The 26,702-nt window shown below is 38.2% G+C and overlaps 1 protein-coding gene across 2 annotated transcripts; it reads right to left on the reverse strand.

Moving 5' to 3' along the window:
* Positions 1-1,012: 1,012 nt before the first annotated feature.
* On the reverse strand, positions 1,013-21,788 carry PLA2G15 (phospholipase A2 group XV). 2 transcript variants are annotated; one of them, XM_035543217.1, is made up of 6 exons: positions 21,527-21,788; positions 13,828-13,984; positions 11,376-11,494; positions 9,743-9,841; positions 8,122-8,346; positions 1,013-5,122 (listed from the first exon to the last, which is right to left on the reverse strand). In XM_035543217.1, exons 1-6 carry the CDS (start codon positions 21,663-21,665, stop codon positions 4,611-4,613), a joined length of 1,251 nt encoding a protein of 416 aa, XP_035399110.1. In that variant the 5' UTR covers positions 21,666-21,788; the 3' UTR covers positions 1,013-4,610. The 2 variants fall into 2 exon arrangements, with proteins under 2 accessions (XP_035399110.1, XP_035399111.1); XM_035543218.1 differs by lacking the exon at positions 8,122-8,346 and having other exon boundaries at positions 21,527-21,780.
* Positions 21,789-26,702: the final 4,914 nt, after the last annotated feature.

The raw sequence follows: 26,702 nt of genomic DNA on the forward strand, positions 1-26,702 counted from the left end.
AGCACTGGTGTTGCATCAATATTCTAACATTACCACCACCCTGTAGTTTCAGCCTCTGCTTCTACTTTCCAGCTTCTTCTAAGAATTGATTTAAGTGCTGTAATACAGGATTTTCCACGTTTTAATGGGGAGCTGGAAGAAGGCCACATTCCCCTTCCTCCTGCAGTCGTGTGACATCACTGTATCTTGAAGAAAACATAGGCATAAACATGAACAAGAATTGGAATGGGATGAGATGTCCAGTTCCCAGGGATCTAGGGCACTGAGAGGAGCAGCACTTACTAATATTCATCTTGTGCTAGGCTTTACCATGTGAAAAAAGCCCCAAGAAGGCAAATTTTAGGACCATCTTTTTTTCCCCCCCCCATCTCAAGAGTTGTAGGCTTATACCACAGGACATTGAGGCATCCTGAAAAGCCACCAGCAGACTTATGCTTGCCCAACAAACTTTTAGAACACTTCAACAAGGTAGATAAATAACTTCCAATTTATTTTTTTTTTTGCCCTGCCGAATCATTCCCTGTGCTTAAAACTTAACGATTGAGCCACAATGCACTTCTTTTAATTGCAAAAAAAGGTTTTATACAACAATGAAACTGTGTGGTTAATTTGCATGGATTTGTGCGGATTTGCGCATCAGTCTGGAAGCCAACAGTATAAAGACAATTGCTAGCATCTAGGGCATTTCAAGTTTGAGGGACTAAGCTCAAAATGATGACCTGAAAAGAAGCATGAAGCATCCTGAGAACTTTTATTGCATACAAGATGAGCAAGAAAGAGGCAAGCAAAAAGGAATTGAGTAATTTTAGCCCCACATCTCAAGAACAATTAACAAGAGAGCTTTAAACGTACTGGGGGGAAGGCATAACATCAGAAGACGTAGCTGGATTTGGAAGATGAGCCAAGAAACAATTGTGAGAAAGGGAGACATCTCGAGAATCTCTTGAATAGAGAAACTACAACAATTTAACCTTGCATCTGAGAGACAAGACATTCACAACAGGACACAGGCTGTCTTAGATCAACTTTATTATGTTATCAAAGTATGACAGTAAAATATTCAAAATCTATTGACCGCATTCATACACAAAAAGGGCATATAAAATGTTAGGTCTCAGAATACGTTCCATACAAAATACTGTTAAATGTAGAGCAGCAAAGTCATTGCCAAACATTCCCTGAATTTAAGAGGGCCTCAAACTCACTGTGCTCCAAGAACTACCTTAATATCAAACATTCCTTCCTTTGGTCTGCAAGTCCATTGCAATTATTGCTAGTTGTTGAAGCCTTCTGTGTTTTAAACAGAATCACACAGTGACTCTGAGCCACTTCAGAAGTATTACAATGACAGCTGAAAGCCCCTTCAGCATTTTCTATACATTTTGTCAAAAATAAACACATTTGGTCCTCAAGACTATTTTTGGTTTCTGAAAATATCCTGGAAGAATAAAACCTAGTAAAAGTTATGGAAAAAGAGAGACATGATCCATATGTGTTCATTATAACAAAGACATGTCAGTAAAATCAAAAAGGTTTCAACTGTGCAATGTGGCAAAGCACCAGAGTTACTCCTCTTAAGGAACTGTCACATTCCCCTCTTCCCTTTAAGATGTAATTCTTCATACCCCTCTTTCCCCCTAAAAATCTAGAATGCTCAAGTGCTACATGGCGGTAGCAAGCCTATAAAGAATGCTAAATGCTCTTGCCTTGTAGAGGAATATGCCTAAGTAAGCACTTCTCAAAGGGCTGAGTGAAGTGGTTCAGTTTCAGTGATTAGAGTAATGTAGCTTGCTGCGTTCACTTCACAGCCACAAGTCTATCCCAATATGCAAGAAACAGAAAATGAAAGGGCTGAAGATAGTTTGGCAGAAAAAAAAAGTCAGAGGTTCTGAACAGAAAACAGAACTACAGTCTGTAGAACCATCAGATCAAACTCAGAAGCGCTGTGCTTGTGCTAACAGTCTGCACATTCTCAGACAATATTTCATGGTAATAAATAGCCAAAACCAAGGCCTGAAAAACTTCCATATTCATCATTTTTAACCTGAATAGCTAACAAGATTAAGCACAGACACTGTTGGACTTGTCTACTAATGGAAAGCTAAGGATAAATATAGATTAATGGTTTACAAGTCTTCAGGTCAAGAGATGTAGTCAACTGATTTCAGAAACAATACTAGATCCAATACTAGATCCCAAAAGCAAGAAATTTTTTGCACCCCAAAAGAGAAATATTAAAATTTAAAAAGCATGTTTTAGAACAACATATTTTGGAACTTCAAGCTAAACTCTTGGTATGAGACTGAGAATGTGATTAAGTAAACAGGTAAGGAGCTAAATGAAACTTAGATGCATTCTCCAGATCAGGTTAAGAACTGTCTGCCTATGTCCTTTTTTCATTTTTCAGTCCTTGATGCTGATGTTGGTGGCCTGCAACACAGCCTCCAGCTCCGCTAGTTCAAGTGCTTATTGACAGGCATTCTACTTCAGCAAGAAATAGATTGTGAAAAGCTGTTGTCTAATTTCTTTCTGTTGCAAACCAGTAACATATCAATTTATTCAAAAATTGAGTCAGACCACAAGGAAGAGCTTTATCTTTGAGCAGTCTTGGAACACAAGCCTGAAGCTTATCCAGCTGACAGCCCTACACAAAGTAGAACACTTGGCTGAAGGACTTGCGTGCTGCCTGCTTCCCACCCCTCCTCATTTCAGCAGTAACCAATTATAAGTGGCTTGGGACAGCACAGTAGTTTCTCTGGAGAGGTCTACACAGTATAGCTGCTGAACGATAGGTTCCCGGGCAACTGATGACAAGATACACATTCCATTTTTAACATCAGAAAAGTGTCTTCTCCCTCAACCAAAGTAATAGGGAAAAACGCAGGGGAAAAGTGAAGCTACATAAGCAAGTTAGAAACCTAGGAAGATACTTAGCTTATCCATGACCCTAGCTTGAGTTGTTCTGGATTTACAAATCATTTCTGAAATTAAACTTAAAGCTTTAAACCTACTTCCTGCGCCAAAAATATTTTCTACAGTAATAAGAGTTCAAACCTGTCATTTCAACATACCTTATTCTTATATTTGATGGTAGTAAGCATTTTATGCATGCTACAAAAATAGTTAAAGTTTACCCTTCAGAGAACTTCAGTTTCATAAGCAGTGAATCCTCAATGCTTCTCATGAGTTTCTAAAACTCATTTTTCCTGGAAGACCTAGCATTTTGAAAGCATTCAAAGATGTTTTCTGAGAACTAAGTAGAGTCTAACTGGGTGACTAGTTTTAAAGCAAGCAAAAAGAATCCTCCAGTGACATTTTTCCAGTGGGACTTCTATAATCAAGGTTGTAAATACCATGGCCTTTACGCCATCATTTCTGTGTAGTTCAAAGCTGAAATATTTTCTAAACGCTGAATAAAACAGTACTGTAACAGAGTTGCATGTTTGGCAATTATCTAAACATTTAAGGAACAGAAATTGAGATCTCAACTTCTTAAAACAGCAATTATATAACTAAAATTCAGTTCCCATAGATTGCATTTTGAAGTTTAAAGTTTCTTTTCAACTGAATGCAACATTTATCCAACCACTGCTTGGCCAGTAACTGAATAAGAGCTTAATTATTTGAGAACAAGGTTTATATTTTATATCAGTGCTACACTGGCTTCCACTCCCTGCCCTATTTCAGGAAATTCATTTTCCATTTTTAATGAATGCCCACCATCCATTATCATTTCCACTACTGGAGATCTTTTGCAACCTGAAGTGCAATTCTGCACTGTATGTATTGTTTGCCTGCATTCAATTCTATTAGCTTTAATTTACATGCTAAAGAAATTACACAACTAAAGAAGGGTATTGCAAGCCCCAGCCACAGCTGAACTTCTTTCTGTCATGGATAATAATGCACCAGGTGAGAACTCCTCAGATTCCTGATTAAGTCATTAGGCTCTAGAAGTCAATAAGCAAACAACTTTTTCCTCTTTCTTAAGGAAAAAGGTACTTAATGAGAACCTTCAAATAATTAACACAATATCTTTTTTCCCCAAAAACCTGTAACAAAAGAATAGCTGGATGTGACAAAAGATCATCCAGTACCAGACAGACCTCTCGTCTATCTTACCTAGTAGATATGTACATTTACAAACTAAGGTAGTGGGAACTGTGGATCAGAATATGCAAGACCCTTGAGAAGGAATTTGCTGTGCTTCTCAAATTGTTAATATCCTTCCCTTGTTTCATGGGAGTCAGATTGCAGTCCTTCGCAGCCCTCCTACTCCTAACCCTAAAAAGGCCACACAAAGGAGAAATCACATAGTACGTGCAAGGGGCTGCACAATCTCCAAATGAAAGTCTGTATGAATACTGGACACAATGCTGGAGGCACCAAAATGCATATTTGACCAGGTTTTCAGAATATGAAAACACCATGAAGCGTCATGAACATACATCGGAGACAACCATTTAGGACACCAACCAATGTCTTGAACACAACCTTAAAAAAACACAAAATAAATAATTCAAATAACTAAATACCAAGGGATTAAAAGGCATTTCCCTTACTTAAGGGAAGGCATCACAGGTGAGGAAAACAATTGTCAACACAAGGTATCACAAATTAAAAAGCAGCTTTTTCACATAAGAGATAGTAGTATCGTTTGATAGCATTTGAATATGCTCATTTCCTGAAAGCTCAAATACCACCACTTCCTGTTTTTGCATGTCCACCCACTTTTGACATTGCAAGGCACTCTGTAAGTTTACTGTACCATCCCCATCACTGTAAATAATCTTGGGCTCTTTGTCAGGAAAACTTTCGTAATGGAAGGAATCCGGTGTTTCTATGCCAGTACCATAAAGACAGTGTATGCGCACACCAGGTGGTGTCATCTGGTAGACCAAGGGTTCAGTGTCTTGTCTCATGAGCCAGCCATCTTCAAAATTGATGTCCCTGTAGAATTTTTGGTAATCCTGAAGGGTATAGTTGGCTGTAGGTGTGGTTACAAAGACCTTATCTGGAGGCCACGTGTAGTTGTAGGGGAGCATCCAATTTGTGGAAACTGCTGATCGCTGCTGGTCTCGAATCTTGAGTGAACTGATGACAGGTATTCTGTTGTTGTCACCTTAAAAAAAAAAGGTAGAATTACATTATACATAAAACAGTGCATGATCTCACAACCAGAAGCAATTAGTACTGCTCAGTGATAAATCAAAAAATATTCCGTTTGCTTACAGTGAAAATTGGAGAAGTTTTTCATTTTGATTGTCTCAGTAATCAACTTCTGCAAACTAACTTCCAATAACTTACAAATTTACATACAAGTTAATGACTATGAATGACTGACAAACCAAGAGCACTGCTACCTTAAAGGTCTTAAATTATCATATACCCAATAAACCTCAACATTATTCCATTTTACCCCATTTAGGTTTAATACAGTACACTAATGTTTGACCAAAACATTTGAAGAACAACATTTTTTTGTTGTTGACATCAAGACTATGCATTTTTCTTAGCAGTCTGTTCTAAAGATGGCTCAAATTAACATGGAATTAAGTTATAATTTATATGCTTTCTTCAGATTGTAACCACTGCTCATGTCTTTCTCCCCCAAATTAAAAGCCACTTAATAAATAGCATACATAGCGATCACTGGAATTTATTTTTTTTTTTTTTGAAACAGTTCTGAGATCAGAGTTATTTTTTGTGGTGACTGATCTGACCTATTTTCCATCGCAGTGGCTAGCACTCCTCAATTCTCTTGTCAACTGAAACTTGAATCTGATTTTTTATTATTAGGTTCAGGTAGTTACAGCATGTCATTATTCATGTCAACAGAACCTTAAAAATTGAAATACCAAAACCAAAACTGCTGTTCCTGAAACAGCACCAAAGCATGTATTTTTCAATTCCATAAGGTGGCACTGTTGGTTCAGCAAGACCAGCTAAAGCACATTATTTACTGCCATTTTCAGGAGGATTGCATGGAGACATTACAAGCATAATCCTGAGAAACAGATAAAAAGGAAACTCAAGAGAGCACAGCAAGAATTACAGAAGTCCTTAAATGCATTTCACATTACTGTGTGGTATAAATACTTAGCTGTGCACACTCACCACTAAGCTACCAAATACCACTTGCAAGTTTTCAGCAATGAAATCCTGAGTTCCAAACCTAAAAGTTAAAGAAGTCTGTAACAAGTTTATTTCAAGTAGAATAAACAACAAGTACAGAACCTGACACTCTACTCCAGCCTTTTCTTTCAGAACTGCTTATCAAATCTTATACTTTTTTCCTGAAGTGCAAAAGTACTATAAGGTCAAGACCACACTTAGGCCAGCAGACACTGACATTATAGCATATAAAATATTAGGTCTAAAGACAGCGTTGTCAGCATTTCAAGCTGACAATCAGAAAAAAGAACAAGTGAACTTTGCGTCTGTGCTTGCCATATGTAAAACAGGAAGAGCATCCTCACTTTATCGGCAATAGAATTGTTATAATAAAAATACCAATCATGTGAAACACTTAAATATGTAGCAGTAAGCAGCACAGAAGATCTAGAGACGGTAATTTCCACTTGTGTGCTGCTTGCCACTTTGATAACAACCGTGGATTTAACATCAAGTCCTAGCCATTAACACACTATAAACAGGAAGGGGAACAGAAAGAATGCATTTCTGCTTGAAGAAAGCTTGCCTGATGTTTCCTCCAGGAACGCAGTACTTTTGCTAAAGCAACAATTCTTCTGCATGCTAGTATCCTGATAATTTCAGAAACTAGCTAGACTAATGTAATCAAAACATTAACACCTGATGGTTGTGAATTTTTTTTTTTTTACCTACAGATGTTTAGGAGACAGAACTAGCCTAAAAATGGGCATTCTGATACTATACTATGCCTCTTCAGTTTCCTACATCTTGACTTTCTGCTCCAAACCATGAAGTTTAATACTACAGACATACAAATTAAGAGATGATTATGATTTAGTAGGAATCTAACTATTCATTAGACATGTGTATAGCTAGCTGATCTGGATGAGATGCATTATAATGGATAAGCAAAATATGAAGCACTGAAATTTAATTCAAAGGAAATCCGAGACTGAAACTGTGTAGTCTTTTGGAGTTTTATGAAGGTATTTTTAACATTGTTCACTTCCTGCCCTTTCTATAGCATACAAACTTGTCAGACAAAGCCTGTGGAAAGAAGGAAGTCAATTTTTTATTTTTTTATTTTATTTTACAGTGCCACTGCAATAGAGTTAACAACGTACAACTCAATACAAACATCTGATTTAATTTTTTTTTTTTAATAACTGAGTTGTGCATTCCTGTTCAGAATCAAATTCCTTTGCTAAGCAAAGCATTCTTTTGATTTGTCCATGCATGGCTGGCAGTTGCTATGTGCTCTGCATTTTGATGAAGCCCATTTCTGACGTCAGCTTTGTTTGGGAAGCAACTAATAACCAAAGCTAGCCAAACAAAAGCAAGGAAACAGCAGGACAGAAACATCGCAAATTAAATGCCAAAAGCACAAAATAATATTGTTTTGCTGTGAAATAGTTATGGTATAACATAATGTGGTAACTTAGCTTTCTCTCAGTTGTTTGCAGTTGCATAGTGAAAGACTTTTTTTTTTTTAAACCAAGCTATAACTTCAGCAGGCATCTGTGCTCTGGGCACCACACCACTTCTTCATTGCATCTACCAGTTCCCCTTTATGTTCATCTCAAGCAGCTGTATGATATATAATCAAAGGCAACTACTGAATGCTCTAGAGTCCATGTTGGCTTAGCAATACTGAACAGAGAATAGTCAGGCTGCAGGCAGAAGTGACAGAAATAAGATGCAGCAGGTCAAACAGCAGCTGCTTGTGTCATCTGCTGAAAGGCTAAGAGGGGATGCAGCTCCTAGTTAAGGGATGTAAAAACTTGGTCCATTCCCATGAATGGAAAGACAGTCTGGCCACAGGACTTCAGACATCGAGTTGGCACCACTTACAAAAAAATATTTTTAACTTCGTAGTACCTTCAACTTTCATCCTCTGGTCTTACAGTTAACTATTTAGTATATTTCATACTACTTACAAAATACATTGCAAACCCTCAAATTACCTACCTGAAGCCAGCACACGGAGAGTTTTAGCTACTCCTCCCCACGGAGCACCTAATGACACATAATCCTTTATGTACTTGTCTTTCCATTCCTGAGTCTGATGGTTGAGGAAGTACAGGGTATACATGTTACCCATACTGTGGGCAATTAAAACAACAGGACTTCCATACTGCTCATACATTAACTCTATCATCTTGCGAAGGGCCACAAAATAGTCTCCATTCTCATCTAAATGAGAAATACACAGGTCACACAGTTATAATCACTAATTGTGGATGCCATCCTTCAACACAATTATTTAAAAGGTAATATTTTGAAGCAATCAAAGCCAATGCATCTTTACATCAGTAATTTATGAAAGGCTGATGCTTTAAGACAGTTTCTTCCTACTTCTATGAAGCTTAAATATATTTTAAAACATTACTCCATTTTTTCCTACCTTTAAAATACATTTAAGATCAGATTTTCTGGGAAGTATCCCATGCTGATGGAATGCTAATTTTCCTCCCACAAAAATCAACAGTGGAATTCATTTGGAGTCTAGAATAATTGTGCTAATGCAGAGTTTGGAGGAAAAAAAAAAAAAAACCACTATCTGAACTTCCTATGAACTGCATTTTTTTTCCCCCAAAAATATAACAGTTTTGTAAGTCCAGGAAGATTCATCATTTCATGAAAGTACAAATAAAGTTCAGATCAGTCTTTTAAAGTATGCATGAACCATTTAGCAGCACATCTTCTATAAGCAAAGTTATCCCTAAATAAGAGTTCTTGCAGATTTCTGCTGGCACAGTATACTTCATTTCTATTAGATGTAATTAAATGAGCTTTAAAATGAGGAGGGAAAAAAAAATCAATAATACCTTTTTATAACCCTGTAATAAGATACCAATTCTATGTGTCAACTGCAACAGAAATTTAAAGCAGTCACATCAGAAACAAAAGTCATCATTATTGATTTTCCTTCAGGCAGTATTCCTGGATGCCAGGGCTACATGCTTCAGTTTTGTGGGCCAAAGCAAACTTGATACTAGAATATTAGTATTTATAAAACATATATACTATTTCTTCAATATGCTTCACAAGCTGTGAAGAATCTACAAACCACTTGTGCTCATGTGGAATAGAATAAGATGAAGAGTACTACGTTTTAACACTTACATAAAAACAAGCTTAGAAAAATGTAGGCAGCACCCCTCTCTGCTCAGTTTTAAGGAAGTTAAATATAATTTATTCCTCAGGATACAGTCAAGGCAGTTCTGCTAGATCTGGTGTGACACCAGAATCAGCAAAGTGATACCCTTAGCAAAGTTCTTTCTGAAGACTGATAATGTAGAGTTTAGAAATTCCACTATTAATGCATCATAGGGAGGGGTGTTTTTGTGGAGTTTGGTGGGTTTTGGTTGTTCATTTTTTTAGGCAAATCTTAAGTAGCAAATCATTTAGAGGAAAAAAAAAAAGACCATACCACAGAGCTTTCATCGGAGTCTAGGGGTACCCAGGCCCTAAGAACTAGTTAAAAATAAGGTTTTAAGTATAATAGTACAACTAGGATGGGGGACAGGACCCAAAACTATTTGCTTGCTTGGAGAGTCAAGAAAGTTTGTTCAAACAAGACATTTACTTGGTGCCTTTCGCCAGTCGTAAGGTGCTCCTCTTATATCTTCATCACGTTTGTAGCCCCAGTCTACTAAACTCTGCACCAGCATATAGAAGTAGCTGCCTGTAGACATAAAATCAGAGAAATGTAACAGTGAAAAGATCAGCATTAGAAGCAGCCATCATACAATTACGATGCGAGTTCTGGATGCATTACCTATGATTCCGTATATTAGACGGACATTAAAACCATAATCTTATCAATCTGACAATCTAAAAAGCTGCATATTAAGCAAAATGAGTTATGCTTACTGTCCCCCAAAAGAAAAACTACTATTCTTAAAAAATTCTTCCTAGTTGGCTGCAGCAAAACATGTCATACACAGCAGGGACAAGTTTTCCCTCAGCATAACTGACCCTTGAACTGTTTAAAAGAGAAATTACTACATTACAGTCCTAGCTTATGTTTGTTGCAGATTAACTTCAGTTATGGCATATAATACGTTCATAAATGTTGGCAAATTCTGGATCAATTTTTATTCTTGGAAACAAAAAGCTTACAGCATACCCCAGGGCAAAACTGGAAACTACCCAAAGTTATTTTCCTATCCATCAGTTAGCAGACTGAGACAGAACATAAACCTTCAAAAGCAAAGAAGGGAAACACTCGCAGACTGACTGCAAGTATCTGTGTTAAGATGTTACGTATTACAGGTTTTGAAACATAGGATGCAAGTATTACCACAGTTAAGGGCACCTAGTAACACTTTAGGAAGTGAAATGTCAAAACATCCTGTTGAATATCACAGCCATATTTACATTTTGATCAATGCCTCAATCCTTAGTCTTGAATGCTTGAATGTCCCTGAAACAAACAGAGGCAGTTTTAAATATGGCCCTGTTCTAGTTATAAGGTTTACGAAGTGAAGATCACCAAGCACAGTAGTGCCCTTTTGGAGACAGCTCACTATGGAAAAAGAAGAAATACATGCAACTGAACAGGGACCATTCTACAGTGAAGCATTACTGGCTATTAAATTATTTAAGCCATTAGCCACAGCTAACAACTTCTCACATAAGGTTACCAGTATTTTCTGAAAGACTCCTGGAAAAAAAAGGAAAAAAAAAAAGGAAACTGCAACCAAACACAGTAATGCAGCAATCTTTTGCAGCATGAATTTAATTATTCTGGCACTGACAAGAAACAGGGAGCTGCAAAGTGATCCCACCTCCCCCAAGTCCATTACCTCATTCTTGATACCAAAGAACACCATGCTCAAAACTAAGCTGAAGAAACGTTTATTTTGTATTTTGCTTGCTTGTCAAGCTTCACTAACACAATTTTCTAATCAATCCGTCTCATTTGCTAAAAGTGTCTTCAAGATGCCTACTCAAGTTTTATCCAGAGATCTTCAATCTGGCACAAGACTAAATAAGTTTTCTTGTCTCAACCCATCAGGCCAAACAGTGGACAAAAAGGTGTACAATAAAAACATTGAAAAGCCAAGTGAGCTATGTGCTTACACTACTACTACAAAAAAAGGTATTTCTACCTGTAAACAGAACTCAATTTGAAGTCAAATTTCAGTGGTTTGTTATATAAAGACATACTAGAAATCCTACAAGTGACAAAGCATTTCAAATATGCTTCTACATACCAACGCTCCTTTTACTTGGGTCAAGAAATTCCAAAGAAAATGTCTGCCCAAAGCCTGGGACTCTGATATCCACTCCATCTGGTGGTTCTGTTATCTTACTCGTTCTATTATATACCAGTCTGGAAGAAAAAAAAAAACAGAAACATGAAGCGTGTCATATTACCGCATGACAGCTCTCAGCCACATTAGGTCTTTCACTGAGTGCAGTAACAAGAACTTTAAGTGCTATTACCCAGAAGTAAAAAAAAAAAAAAAAAAAAAAAAAAACACAAGCAGGCAAACATAAGAGTACTCTAATGGCTAAGTGGTTTTACAGTGCAAACAATTATTCTAATTAGTTTTTAGTTTTAGATTCAGCATATAAGGCATATCTTCTCTATTAATCTTAGAATACAGAATTATGCCTAGACTTAGATTTTAGAACAACGTAAGCTTCTTAGTATAGTTCTACACCATTTCACCTTGCATCAAGCCACAAAATGGAGAAAACTTATCAATGTAAGAACAAAGGTGTGGCAGTAGAAGATAAAATACCTTTAAAAATCAGATAACAAGAATTCCCCTAGTTAAAAATAATTCTTTGTGTTTAATTACCAGCATAAGGAATCATTTGCTATTTTTGACTAATAACAATTGGTACCTCAGGTAACACATGTAGGCATGAAGTGTTTTTTAGATAATTCCCCCTCCCCAGGCTGCAGAATGTAAAGCATCAAATTTAAAACTTCACATCGATTTTCCAGTGGCCCACAAAAATTGAAGTTCTGCAATTACTGTTCTTGTTTTTCCCCTTGGTTGCTTTATGTTTTAGATCTGTTTAGTCTTTCAAAAGAAAGTGCTAAGCTGCTACTAATTAGCTATGCAGAATCAGTTTTCTATACACAAATAATGCGATGAAAGCTAGTTAGGAAAGATACAAAGTGTTATCTTTGACAGAAGGAACATTGAGTTTAGAAAGATTTTTAAATCTAAAAGTTTTCAGCTAAGAAACCAAGTGACTTATCCCCCTGGCATCCTACTTATATTATAAAATATATTTGTGTCCATATGTTTATAGTACTCACAAAGCTACAGGCAGAGATTTGCTGGAGACATAACATTACTCAGAAGAGGCTAAGATCAAAAGTTTCTTTGAAGCCACACAAAGTTCAAAATGGAAAATGAGTAACAGATTATTTTAAGATGCCACAGCACAGTGGCAAGATGCCCTTCCTCCCATTCTTGCAAATGGATTTCAAAACAGAAGATAAGAAAAACTGAGCCTTTATGTCAATTTCTGCTCTATATCTTTAAAAAAATATACATCCTTTTATGTCAAAGTTAATACTGCAATGCACACAACCTGGGACCTCCAGCAAGTACTCTTGCTTATCAGTTCTAGCACACTCCAAACAAATGCAGTCATGCTTTGGCTCATGAATTCCTAATTGCAACTTAAAGTGCTGATACACATTCATATGGTGTTGCATTCTTGAATGCATTCATACACTACTCTTGGAAGCCTTTACATTTTTCATACTCCTCTTTCCTTGAATACTCAGTGTTACCGCCCATAAAACCATAGAAAAGCCACAGGGGATTCTGCCTAATCAAGAGAAGCAAAAAATGTTTATTGAGGAGGCACTGCAAAGCTGTCTTTCCATACCATAAGAAGTTGTAGTAATTTTAGTTCATTATAGAGAAAGATTTATTTAATCGCTACTTGCAATACTGTGATTTTCAACATCATCCCAAAAAGGATAAAGGGATTTTGGATTTCAATCCCATGTCAATGCCTTTCATGTGCTATGAGTTTCTGTCAAATCCATAACTTATTATTAAATAGTGGTCAATTTTTTAATTGCACAAGCTAAATATTTTTTTCCTTAGAGATATTTATGATTTTTACATGAACATTAATGAAGCAATAAGTGATAAAATACCCCATAAACTTTAAATATTGACAATTTGTAGAGCTAAAATAATTCTGGTAAAACTTCCAGACTGCACTTAAAGGATCCCAGGCATCTCAGCTGCCCACGAAACTGCTCTCTGATGACATACTGCCAGGAAAAGTGCAAGCTCACATTCCTATCTTTCCTCTCTCAGCTGCCCAATGAACCTCCTTCCCGCTTACTCATCAAAACTTAAGTAACTCATCAAAACAGCAGCAAATGTTCTGCTTTAGATAAGCCTACAGAAGTCCGGTAAGTGCCCAAGCCAACACGTGGTAACTGGTAGTACAGGGAGGTGGCAAAAACTAAGACAATCTCATTTTCTTCAGGGATGAACTACTGCACATGCAACAGAGCCACATCCTCCCAGTCAGCCTGTTACTCTGCCTAGCAGAAATCCAAGTCATTTCTCTCATTGCTCTTGAATCAAAAAAAGAAACTTAAGGTGGCAGTTCTGTACAAAGCATGTCAGCTTAGGGGAAGGAGATGACTGCAAAGAGCAACATATCTGGTCTTACCTGATATTATCAATCCAGCAGTCAATGATGACAGGCAGGAGCAATTCTAAATTCAGCCAGAGTGTAAAATAGCTGTCAGTCTTCTTAGAGCAGAGATAGTGCACTACTGATGGCTTATCTAATTTTGCCTCCAGCTGATTACCTAAGTCCCCCGGAACTGAAAGATATAAAAAGGAGACACTAAAATGAAAGGAGTATAACATTTTCGGTTATAACATTGTAATGCTGCAGTCCTCACATGCAGTATCACTGCATTCAGACGTAACAGTTACATAATTATTTTTATCCAGTTAAAGGAAGTATTGCATACGTATTTCCCACAGAAGAAATTCAGTTTCTCAAAAAAAAAAAAAAAAAACATGAGCCGGGGAGCCACCATGTAAGATAACTCTGGATGAATAGTTCCTAACTTCAAAGAACAGACAGTATAGGAACAGGTCAGCTTAAGCCACAGGTATGAAAAACACATTGTCTCAGACATTGCCAGAATTATTTGTGTTTTAAAATGCAAACTGAGTTAGAAGGATTTTTTTTCCTGCAGGTAATACAATTGAACGTCTTTCTGTTCTTTTTAACGAGTTTTCTGCAAACTGAATTTGACACAAAAGTGAAAGTAAAATTTAAATGGAATTATCACCTCCTACGGCACTTCTATTACACTAAATTTAGTTGGCTAGTGTGCTAATCCAAATGTGTAGTTTCATATTATTATGAGTCAGGTTTGGACGCCACAGTTTTGGTCTTTGTAAGTGTTTTGATACACTACTGACGTAAGGGAGGAATACTTGGAGGGAAGGTTCTTATATTTGCACCTTCTCCAAAGTACACTGTTGTTAATTTAGCATATGCTAAATGCCCATACTTCTTAGTTTTCCTTTACTTTAAACACAAAATAAAAGACAGTTCTAATTTTGAAGTAAGAATTTCCTAAGCTTAAAAGTACTGCTGAAAATTTCAGCAACAAGTCCCCAGATAAACTTATATTTTATGTTATATCTCCCTCCCCCCGACTGGGAAGGCAAAAATACTGCATTAACTGAAAAGCTGGGCACTTCTTATGATTTTTTCCACCTTTTCAGCTCCTTTCTCCCCCTCTCTCACCTGCCCACTGCTCCCTCCCCCAACATGTACCTTTTGTGGGTTTACATAGGTGTATCCTATTTACGTGTCAATATTTTATTTTGAAGATTTAGATGCAGGCCTATCCATACAGTTGCTCTCCCTCCTCTCTGCCCTTTAGTAAGGAATTTTATCAAAACAATTAAGGCTTACAGAACGCTGATATTTAGCCAGGGCTTTATATCTCTTAGGGGAACATTCAGTTTAGCTAGAAAGCAAGATATGGTTTCAAAGACATTTACTGCAGAACTGAAAAAGAATGGAACTTCAGGCCAAGTACAGACAGTGACAACCACACTCTTCCTACCTTCAGCCACCACAGATTGTGGCCCACCACAAGACATACCTCAGGATTTCTTTATTGCCTGCCCCTACTTACTCATTAGGTGTTTAGTGTTTTTGTTTCTGTACTCTTAAGTGAAACGTTAAAAGATCCAGTAGCTGACCACAGTTAAATTTAGGTCATATTTCAAGGACACTGATTTACTGGAAAGCATAATAAGGAAGATTGTAGCATTGCATCACACCCTAGAAAAAGTTTACTGCAGTTCAGTCTTGTAACCTCACAAAATGCTGTGTAGTTATTGCTTATAGAAGTATAAGGCAACAGCCTGTTCCACAATCTTGTGCCTGTTCTGGCTGCTGTATCAGTGCTCTCAATTACAAAAAGAACGGAATGTAGTTCTATTTATATCAATCATTCATGGCTGGCGAGTTTCAGCAGCAGACCTGCCAAGGACAAAACAGGTTGATTTTGTGTTCAGTTCTGAAGCAAAACAAAGTACACGAGTGACATTCTGTTCTATCCTGGAACCTCCTTTCCTTTGGTAAAAATCAAGTTCTTCCAGCAAAGATACCTTTCAAAAGCTTAGGCAAACACCTGGAATGTTATTTAGAGTTTTAAGAACTTGTCCAAACAGCACTTAAATAGTCATAAGCACACCAGTTTGGAGTAGGAAGACTCACAACTCTGAAGATTAAAAAGATACATTTACAAACAAGAATACTGAAAGCAGGAAACTGTATAAAGTCTCCCTTGGAGTTACTGGAGTGCTTTTAGATTAACTGCAAGTTTAATTTGGTTAGAATATTTTATCCTCAAGCTTCTTGATGAAACAGGCTGTGCTCTTATGTCCACCACAAAGATGAGAATCATTACATACTAGTTTTTGCTCACAAGATGACAGTGAACAGATTAGTTAACAGACATGGTAATTTTATGTAATCCTAAACAAAAGCTAAGGGACAAGTTCCACCTGTGCCAGGCTACAGTACTGCAGTTGAAGTATCACACAAAGGTATGATGTCTGTTTGTTTATAAAGCAGATATTAACACAGAAGTCTCCTTTCAGGTTTATGCTTTCATATTGTCGATCTGCTAATCACTACATTCACAACTGGTGTTTTGTTTTCAAAAGTATATTCTACAAGCTAAAAAGGGTTTGTGATAAAGCTATGGGGAACAAAAGGCACATTCTGACTTTCCAAATTATGAAGATAAGTATATAATACCTTCAGTCTTCACCCCACACAATTTAACAGTGTTAATGATTTACAGTTGGCTGGAGAACCACTTCATGACTTTTTGATAAGTAACAGGTTAGAAAGCTCACACAAGATGAATTCTGTAGGATAAGGACATACCTTTCTGATTTTTCTGAAATGGAATTTGAAAGCAGTCAGAGGAAAAAAAAAAAAATCCCCTTTGCTTTCAGACCATACACAGAAAATACCTGTGGGCTGAATAAGTATTTTTTGTCATCATCCTCATACCTACCAACAAGTAGCATTTCCAGACCTTTTTGCTAGAATTATTGCTGACGGTTCTTACTTTTTAAAGCCCACAGACTGACTCCATAAATTTATAAAATAACTGAAAAGTGAAGTTCTGCAAAATACATTGGCACTAATTAAAACTGAACATCCAGAAAAAGATCTCAAGCAGTACCATTGCTTCCCTAATTTGCAGTTGTGTAATGCAGGTGTTAACTAATGAACTGCAACACTTGGAAACAAACAGGGATTTCACATTGGGCAGAAAAAAAGTTTCCATCAGATTTGACGATCTGTAAGTTTTAGCATTACTCTCGGTTTTCACAAAAACTGTAATCCCAACAGAACTCATTCTAATACATTTATGAATCTAATTAATTTCCAATATTATGATATCCTTCATTGATTTTTGCCTCAACTTCCTTGACGAAACTAGTAGATCTCCTTCCGTGATGTGTATTTGTTTAAGTTTTATGGAAAGCACATTTACAAATAGGAGAGCTTAAGAGGATACAACTTTTCCAAATCTGAGAATTCTAACCACCACCTTTAGGATACATTGATACTCCTGTCTATCACTCTGCTAAAGAATTAGTGACTGATTGACTTCCCAGTAGAAGACAATAAGTAAATTGCACTCTGGAAACTGACTTGCCTCAGTACCCCTCAGGAAACTGAACAGTCAACAAAACCATAAAGAAAAGGAATAATCCTTTATGATTTTAAGTTTCCTTGGTACTTCTTTTTCCCAAAATTTTCCAATCTGGTAACTGGGGAAAAAATCAGCTTTGAATACAGAGGCTATCAGCTGGTACTTTTTTTTTTTTTACTGCATTTATCTAAGTGGATATGCCTTTGGATAAATATCAGAACTTTCTTACTAGCTAATATTTCCTCAAATAATTGTGAAGTTTCTGGTTCCAGAAATTACCCTTCCTTCAGATCAAACCAAATTATCTGGAAAATTCATTTGAAACTGACTACAGTTCTCTAGGGAGAACGTCTCAAAGTTGCTTATAGACTCGGTGATAGACTTCCACAAAAAAAGGCTTGTGTTTAAAATTAGGAACTAGAAAGCAAACAAGATCTCACATGATACTTCTAGATACCTCAGATCACATGAGGCATGAACAGTTAAATCACTCTTGACATTAGCCAGCTGACCATACAAACACACGCCCCTCAATTAGCAGTCAGCAGAAATTCAGACAAACCTCTTTTGCATGTAAATCAATTATTAACAAACTTCATTTAGGCATCTTTCTAGAAAACTTTAGCCAAGTACCTAACAAATTGTTTGCAGAAGGTATCAGAACATTGATATAGTAATTGTGTTGAGTCAGCTGTAAAAGGTAAAGAGTTCAGTGAATCCACTGCTGATCTTATAAGGACAGGTTATCGACCCCAAAATTGATAAGGCATAGTACATAGTGACTGTGGATGGACTATGTGAGAAAATGAGGTGGGAAGAACAGTAATAAAGGAAAAGAATAAAGGAATGTCTTACTAGAAGACAAGTGGGTTGAATACATAACCAAACTGATAAAAGAGTGCAAGATTATTATAATTGTGCGTAAACATGAAGCAGATATCTAGAAACATCGGCACATAATAAATTATTATTTTCAGAGATCGATATTGTCAATAGAGTAAAGGTATTAAGTAGGCTGTCCTGGTTGTTACAGGAGATTTTTGTGTATGAATATATTGGCCTGGCTGAATAGGAATACTTGGGGAAAAAAGAAAGGAAAAAAAAGGAATTCAGTAGCATAAGTAGTTCTCTCTTCCCCAAAAACACTTCAGGGAACAACTCCAAGACAGTCATCTTAGATTTTAGCAAACATTGTCTTCGATATCACACTTTCAGGCAGGGCTTGGGAAGTAAAGTTTTGAGTTTTGACTTTTACCTTATTCTTCCCTGGTTCCACTATAATATGAATACACTTTGGTGCCTTATTTTAAATCTCAGGGAAAGCTGAGCCAATTGCATCGGAGATTTTTTGCTATCAATTACTACCAACATCAGTTTGGTTCCTAGTCTTGCTTCTTTCATATGTACAAACATGATCTTAAGACATATTTCGTGTTCAGACAATAACTCCTGCTACCAAGACACCACTTGATGATGCACAGACCAGCTTTAGAAAACATCTCAATCTAACCAGAGCATTGCCACTCTCCGCATTCCTTGTGCCAGCTCCTTCATTAAGGCAATTCAGCTACAAAAATTACTCACTTCTTCCTCAAGAGGTTAGTTTTCTCCTGCTTTAGCAGACAAATGACTCTACAAAGTGGCCCAATAAAAGCAGAAAGAGCACTAATGATCTATCAGATTGGCTTGGCTGTTTCTCAGAGCCAAACTTAGGCCAGTTAGGTAGCTCCACGAATCTGAAACCTGTCATCAACGCAGAAAGAAAATCTCAGCAGCCATCTGAGGGTATCGACAGGGTTGTATCCAAGCAGCTGATCTGTTTGCAGATTTGAGAGACTTCCTGAAGAGTTATTTGCTATTTTCTGGGGAGCAAAATGACATTACCCACATAAAAGCAATGTCCCATATTTGCAGACTACTGCTCTGCTTCCTTCTCCATCACTTAAGTAAGCACAGGCTGCAGCTGCAAGTTCGGTCATTACAGGAAAGTTCTGAAAACAAGTTACACTGGGTCTTATGACCATCACTGGTCTAAAGACATTTATGAAACGATCATTATGTTGAAAACATTCCTTTAGACAGCATTCCTTCCTTCTTTATTCCTTAAGATCAGATGGCCAACTTGCCGTGAACAGAATAAGACAAAACTTCCAACTCCTTTTTCTGCTTAGAGGACTTTAAAAAAATAAAAACAGACCAAGAGTGAACATGCAGATCATGAGACCACACTTACTATAAAATAAAAATATATTTAAAATTGAAGGCATATGAAGAATTGAGGGTCTCGATGCCAGCCTGATAAATCAGGAGAATCAGCACTGTCCTCATCTTACAGAGACTCCAAAACCACCTTGGGCTTGTACAACCCATATCATACAGCCTGCATACACCTTAGTCTCCTGCATTTGTGATTCCAGGGCAATGCATGTTTTTTTTTTTTTCCACCCTTCTTTCTCCCAAACACCTCTGCTAAGCCAGCACTTAGACGCCTCCCTAAATGACTGTCCTAAATCTTCCTACCATCCTCATGGCAGTAATTCCTAAAAAGCTTATCTCAACATGTCACATATGCAAGAAGGGTGAAGAAAAGGTCATGAAAAGTTAACTAGAATCAGGATGGCAACATTTCATACAGGGCCAGCGAGTGACCGACAGTCACTCCTTCCTCTCCTCCTTTATTTGCTTGACCTTCACTTGCCATGTCATGTCTAATTGAAGCTAAGCTCTTGGTGCAGGTGTTTTCACAAAGACGTTGATTTATACGCATCAAAAACCCCATGGTATTTTGCAAACATAAGTTACAGCAAATGACTGCCTAAGAGCACCTACCTTCCTGAACATACCGACAAGCCTGAAAAATTACTCACGTTAAAACCAACTGAATCTTCACTTTCTGGATAGATCAGGACTGGACAGCAGAAAAATTTTAGAACAGACACTAGAATAGTAAAAGATACAAGTTCTATAATGTTTGATAAAAATTAACAGCAAGAAAATCTGTTTTGTAAACCACTCACTGATGAGTCCATGGTCAGCCACACATCGTTTACCCAGAGTTTCTCTTATGAAAAGAAAAATAGGTCAACCATTGTTTTTTTAAAACATTCTTAGGTAACGTATATGCGTATAATAGATCCATCAGTGAGAACTTGATGCTACTATATTCAGTATCCCTTATCCCAATTGCTTTTAAATCTTCCTTGATTCCTTCATAGCTAGAGTTGAATATTAGGCAACTAAAATTGTCCTCTTCATCAGGAAGAAGCTTGCACTGAAGTGCCAAAGCTTATTGCTGAAACCCAGTGTTACAGAGTGGAGAGCCAGCATAAAAGATTGCTTCTAGCCTTCAGAGACAGAACTCAGAGGACTTGTGTTCAGATTTTAATTCCAGCCTCTTATGAAATCCTTTTGCTGCTTCTTCTTGCGGCAAATCTTCTTGCAAATCTGCATCCTCTCAGTTAGCTCAGCTGCCTGTGAAGAACTGTGAATTTGTACATGTTGGGCTTGGCAGATAAACAATGCCTTCTGAAGAAGTTCTTGTTCAGCATTTACCCTTTTCCATCAGAAATTTGTAACAGTAGTTAAAAAAAAAAAAAGTCAACAGAACCTAAGCTATTGTATGTAAATAGAGCTTAAACCAAACAGGATGCCTCTGATTGTCTTTCTCAATGTTTTCCCATTTTCTTCTCCCCCTTATCATCATCAGACCATCCGCTTACAGGACTGCCTGCTGACATTAATACCACGATGTGCACCTGATCAGTGGGGATGTTTAGGAACTACAATTTCAGTAGACAAATTACTCTAACATTTAACGTTTACTCACAACTCTTACCAATGGACACAGAGGGCAGCTAATGTAATTACTCCGGACTTACAAGAACGCTTTCTACATATCTGTTAGTAACGACTTGGCGCTCCCAGGCCAGCACTCCACACCAGTCAGTCTCTATGCCACCAGATGCAACAAGACTGTCCCCAGCCCAACCTCTTGCTCCTGTCAAACCCCAAGGAGAGCTAGGGGCACAACAGCAGCCCCCCAGGAGCCAGTGGCCGGGCGGGGAGCAGCGCAGGGCCGGGCCCCAGCCCCGGCTCACGGCGAGGACCCCCAAACCCCCCACCATCACCCCACAGGGGGCCCAGCCCGGCTCTTACCCAGCACCACGGGCGGCCCCACGGGCCAGCGGCGCGGCAGGCAGCCGCCACCGGGGCAGAGCAGCAGCAGGAGGAGGATGCTGAGGAGAGAGCTCCCTCCCGGGCGCGGGAGGAGCCTAGCGCCGGCCGGCGGCACCATTACCCCAGCGCATAACCCCGCGTCCGGGAGCCGGCAGCGCCCCGTCCCCTCCCCGTCCCGTCCTGTCCCTCTCGCCCAGCGGGGCCGCCCGGGCTGAAAAGGTCTCGCTCCGCCCCGGCCCGGCCCCGGCCCTGTGCCCGCCCCCGCGAGGAGTCACCAGCCGAGCGCGGAGAGCCCGAGCGCGGATTGCCGAGCTCCTTCTTTCTCTCTCCCCGGGCTCCGGTGGCGGCTCCCGGCCGCCGCCTCAGCCGTGCCGTGAGGAGCGAAGCGCCTCACGCAGCTGCAGCCACGGTCGTGAGATCGTGACGGGGCCCGAAGCCGAAGTAAGGGGTGTTTGCGTGTAAAATTAGGGCAGAAAGGCAGATAGCGCATGAGGGGTGAGGTCTGTGTGGGTTAGGGAGAAACACATCGTCCTACAGCTGTGAATTTTCATATTACAAAGTCACAAACACATCCAGTATCAAAGGTTACAGGCGATGCAGTAGTTCATGTTACTCAGGTGTACTGACTAGTGTGACAGCTAATTGGTACACAGTATCATTGAGGCCGGGTGTTTGGCAATATTCAAAAAAAAATTTTAGATCTTTATCCACGTAACAAGAACAGGTAGATGTGTAATGACACGATTTTAAATCCCAAAGGGACATGAGCCTTCATGCTTTGGCAATGCTGGTTACTAGAAGTTGTCTGCTCAGCCTGAAGTGTGGTGGGTAGTTGCAAAGGGGACAAGGAAAGGTATCCATAGAAGCACAAACTACAAGGGGGAAAATAAAATGGTACTTGGAACCAGTGTAATCCCATCTCGTGACTAGCCATGATCACGTCAATGGGCAAAGCAAGGCTTCCTTGGTTCACTCCTGCATCCAGCCCTACTGAGAACATACACTGAGCCCCGTGTTAACACTTCATGCTCAGGGTAACACTATTTCTGATGGGGTTACTTTGCAACAAGGGCACCTTTATATCTGCTTTAGAGCTTCCTACATCCTTTGGTGTGCCTGCTAATTTGCAGAAATATGCCTGCCTTGAATGGGTTACACACCAGCACGAACAGTATCTCAACATCGGAGTGAGACGCTAAAAGTAGAAAACTACTTTTCATTGACTTACGTATTTCAACCAGCTATATATACACTGTAAGATATAAAAATGTAGCTGTTATTGTCTCACTGACTTCATTATTCAAGATTTGTAGTTCTGCAGAAAGACACATCAAAAATATTTACACATGAAAGCAAAATCTGGAAAAACAGGCACACAACCTGTTGACTGGAATTCAGAAAAATGTGAGGGGGATGTTGTGGCATTACTGTGGAAGGAGGAGGATATATCCTTCTGAAATTAGAAGAACAAAATGCAACAAAGCACTCAAGGAAGGCAACACTAAGTCTAAATCTAGGATTGTCTTTCTCCAGGCAGCTGCCACACCTGTTATATTTACACTAAGTGGAAAGGTGACAACATCCAACGAAACCAAAGGCCTGCCTCCGTCCCAAAGACAGGTGCTTAGTCACCACACAAGTGTTGACTTGAAATGACCTCCTACTAAAGCAAACGACAGGGTGTGCAAGTATGACTGTCTGTAAAAGTGGTTGCAACACTGATCCTTGTGTAGGAATTAAATGTTACAAAATGCAGTGAAAGACCTTATGGAAGGGTAAAGCTGTGTTTAAAAAAAAATAAAAACAGTCACTCAGTCATTCTCTCATACTGCTATATACTAAAAAGCACCAAAATGTTCATGCCCAAGTAGTCAGACCAAGATCACTTGTGTTGTGACATGAGGTTCAAGGAATACCAACTATCAAGTCCTTGCTATGCCTCTTGGATTCCCTTGGACAGCAGCAAAGCAGTTTTTGAACAAATTTGCTGTGCCTTTTAGTAGTACTGTTATTATGATGTAGGTTTTTTGTTGAGCTTTTTTGGTTTGGGTTTGTTTTTTTGTCTTTTTTTTTTTTGTCTTTTTTATTTCACCCTCTAAATTTTAGGCAAGCTCACTGTTTGCTGTCTTTGTTTCTTTCTTTTAAAATGTCTTTATGAATTATCCTTTTCATTGCTGAGCTAACCGAAAGAGGAATGGCACATATGACTTACTGTAACCTTTCTACTATCTTCCTTTTACCAGGGGTAGCTTTTCTGCTGGTAAGTCATTTCTGCTGTAGGCCTCTGAGCACATAGGCCGTTTAGTCTTTACAGATGTAAACACCACATTCCTCAGTGTTTGCCAGTTTGCTGTTATTTATGTCTTTGGTTATCAAATGTGTGTCATTTTTGTAACCTTTACTTTATTATTTCTTCTCATGATATCACACACACATTTCCATACTCAGTTCAGACCAATCTTAATATTCCTGTTACGAACCTCTGCACTGTTCTGACAGTTGGGAATATCTTCACTCTTCATAAACACCTTTTCCTCTTATTCTTCTCCAAGTAAAGCCTGCTAAGCACATAATTCCTATTCCTTCTGCTGTGCAAGCCCTGGTTCTTTAGATAAGTCTTTCAGCTGATGAATCAGGTCATGTATGTTAGTTCTTTCTTTTGTTGCCTCCTTTTGGGAGATCAGGACTATTCATACTGGAAAACAAAGTAAACTAAGCTCTTTGCCTTTGTAAGGCTGATTAAATATTAACAGCAAATTTCTGTTTTCTTATTGAGTGCCTGGTACCATTTGCACTGAGAAACAAGAGGAACCATGACACTGTGGAGCCCCTTGGCATTGCTTTCCAGTTGATGCTCTGCAAATAACCAACTCAATACGATGTATTTCCAAGTAGTGTGCTGTTAGAAAGGCAATCCAACTCTGTCTCTACAAAGAATGACTTGACAGCAGGGCATTTACAGATTACCATCAGTTCAGGACCATGATCATGTACATCCTCTTGGCCGAATTCTACTTGTCATCATCCAGGGAAAATCCAAGAAATAGCAGAACCAACTACAAGTCTGAAACTGCCAGTAAAATGCCAGCATGCTTATTTCTATAAAAGGTACAATGCTATGTGCTACTTCCCTTCATGTGCTTCATATCAAAAACTATCTGGACAAGAAAAAGGAATTTGTTACAGTTGAAACTACTGATGAAAGCAGTACTGTGCCTTTTTCACGCTTATATATGAGAAGAAAAAAAAAAAAACCTAAAAAGTCCACTTTGTTACCATTGTAGAGAATTTTTTTTCATGTGTATAATCAGTATCCTAGGTAAATATTCTTTACTTCTTTCCAAACAAGCATCAGAACTAAACTATATTGAACAGCAGAAATTAGAATATCAGTAGCATTATCTTTGTTTAAGACTCCTTGAGGGCTTGTACTGGCAACTTGACAAAAACCATGAATTAGACATGAGTACGCAGACTTGTTATTTAAAAGAAATGATCCTTTCCAGAAATCTAGTATTTGCTTAAACATCTTTTATTTGGGTGAACAGAATTCTCTGTTTGCCTCCGATCCTTGCCATTTAAGTAGTGTTTGTATTGGCTCAAATATCCCCAAACATGATTGTGCTGAGCTAGACACACCACTAGAAAAGCAGCTTTGTCCCAAAGATGTGCATTCTTAGCAAATAAGGATAATGCACAACAGGAGAAAAAGCAGTATGTGAAACAAACGTTTAATATAGTAAGCAACTGTATCATAACTGTCTACTGATTAAGCACTGGTGTTTGTAGTAGCAATACATGTTTCACAGCTGAGGCAAGTTTAAAAGAAAGGTGATGACAACCAAAGCATTGGCACAGGTCTGCACTGTAGGCAGAGGCCCATGTAGTAATTGCTCCATTGTTACTGTTTTTCATTTGGGGATTTACCAAATTCAGAATATGTTAACACAATCTTCACCATTCATATCTTTCAGAAACTTGCTATTTTAATCTCTACTGCCTTGCAAGATTTTCAACAATAAGAATTACCCCAAGATGCAGAATCTAACCTCGATGAAAATGAGAGTAGTGGAACATAGACGTTCGCGGAAGCCTCTTAGACAAGAAAGAAGATAAAAGATGTAGTGAGTAAGATGCCTATTATCACATACATAAACAAACAATATTTTGATTTATAGCAATTATTTTAATCATATTCCTTGTTATTGAATGTACAAACAACATCTGCTCATTTCTTTTTTTCCTGCAGACATCACTGTGACATCTCTTCCTGAATTCCCAAAAATTTTCTTTGTCCTTGGAAAATATTGTAATATGATCTGTGACATTTCTTTTTCAGTGCCCTGCAAACACCACACACCTGACCAGGTATTCAGCTTTAAATTAGTTATATTCATACGCGCAATCTGAATTCATGCCTAAGGCCAGGAAGGAATCGAGATTACTATTGAGAAGTGAGGCCTGAAACCTACACAAGCCTATGCATTGATAAAACCTAACATTTACACTGGTATAAGGAACATACGAAGATTAGCATGGTAAATTTTGCATTAGTTTGCCACAAGCAGTTGTATTCCGTAAAGTTCAATTTTGGAACAGCACACATGTTCAACTTTAAGTTTCATTAGAGAATACATATGCTGTGTGTTTTTTTCAAGAAGTTGCCACGGATTTTTCCCCCAGTAATACTCTCTGTAGTACAAAGTTTTCCAGTGCTCCTTGACACAAGATTTACCCTCCTAATTTTTTCTGCATTGGTAGGAATCCTCGCCCTTGTTTAAATGTGACTTTATTTTGAAAAAGCAGCGCAAAAAATAGCATTACACAACACTGATATGCTCTTTCTTCACTGTCTGTGGAGCAAAATAATTGTCTTTTACTTTAGACAAATATCAGCCCTTAAAGCTCAGCTTAGGAGGTAAAAAAAGCAAGCTTAATCCTTTCCTTCTCAAGAATACTTTGAGGTCTAGTTGAAATCAGTCATACCTGTACAATGTATTCTGCTTTTAGCAGAGGTGTGACTGACCTGTAATAATACATGTTGCAGCTGACCTGAATGGGGGACAGTCATAAACATATATTTTCTGAAGAGCTCAGTGTGCACTGGAAAGAGGCTGCCTCTGTGTTATTTAATTATTATTATTATTATTATTAT

This window comes from Cygnus atratus, chromosome 12 (assembly GCF_013377495.2).
Source record: "Cygnus atratus isolate AKBS03 ecotype Queensland, Australia chromosome 12, CAtr_DNAZoo_HiC_assembly, whole genome shotgun sequence".
Lineage (NCBI taxonomy): Eukaryota > Metazoa > Chordata > Aves > Anseriformes > Anatidae > Cygnus > Cygnus atratus.

Coding starts and splice junctions, on each gene's coding strand:
- PLA2G15 (XM_035543217.1), bottom strand. CDS start 21,665: ATGGTGCCGCCGGCCGGCGCTAGGCTCCTCCCGCGCCCGGGAGGGAGC. Junction 13,985..21,526: donor GGGGCCGCCCGTGGTGCTGG/GTAAGAGCCGGG, acceptor TATATCTTTCAG/TTCCGGGGGACTTAGGTAAT. Junction 9,842..11,375: donor CCCAAGTAAAAGGAGCGTTG/GTATGTAGAAGC, acceptor TTATGTCTACAG/GCAGCTACTTCTATATGCTG.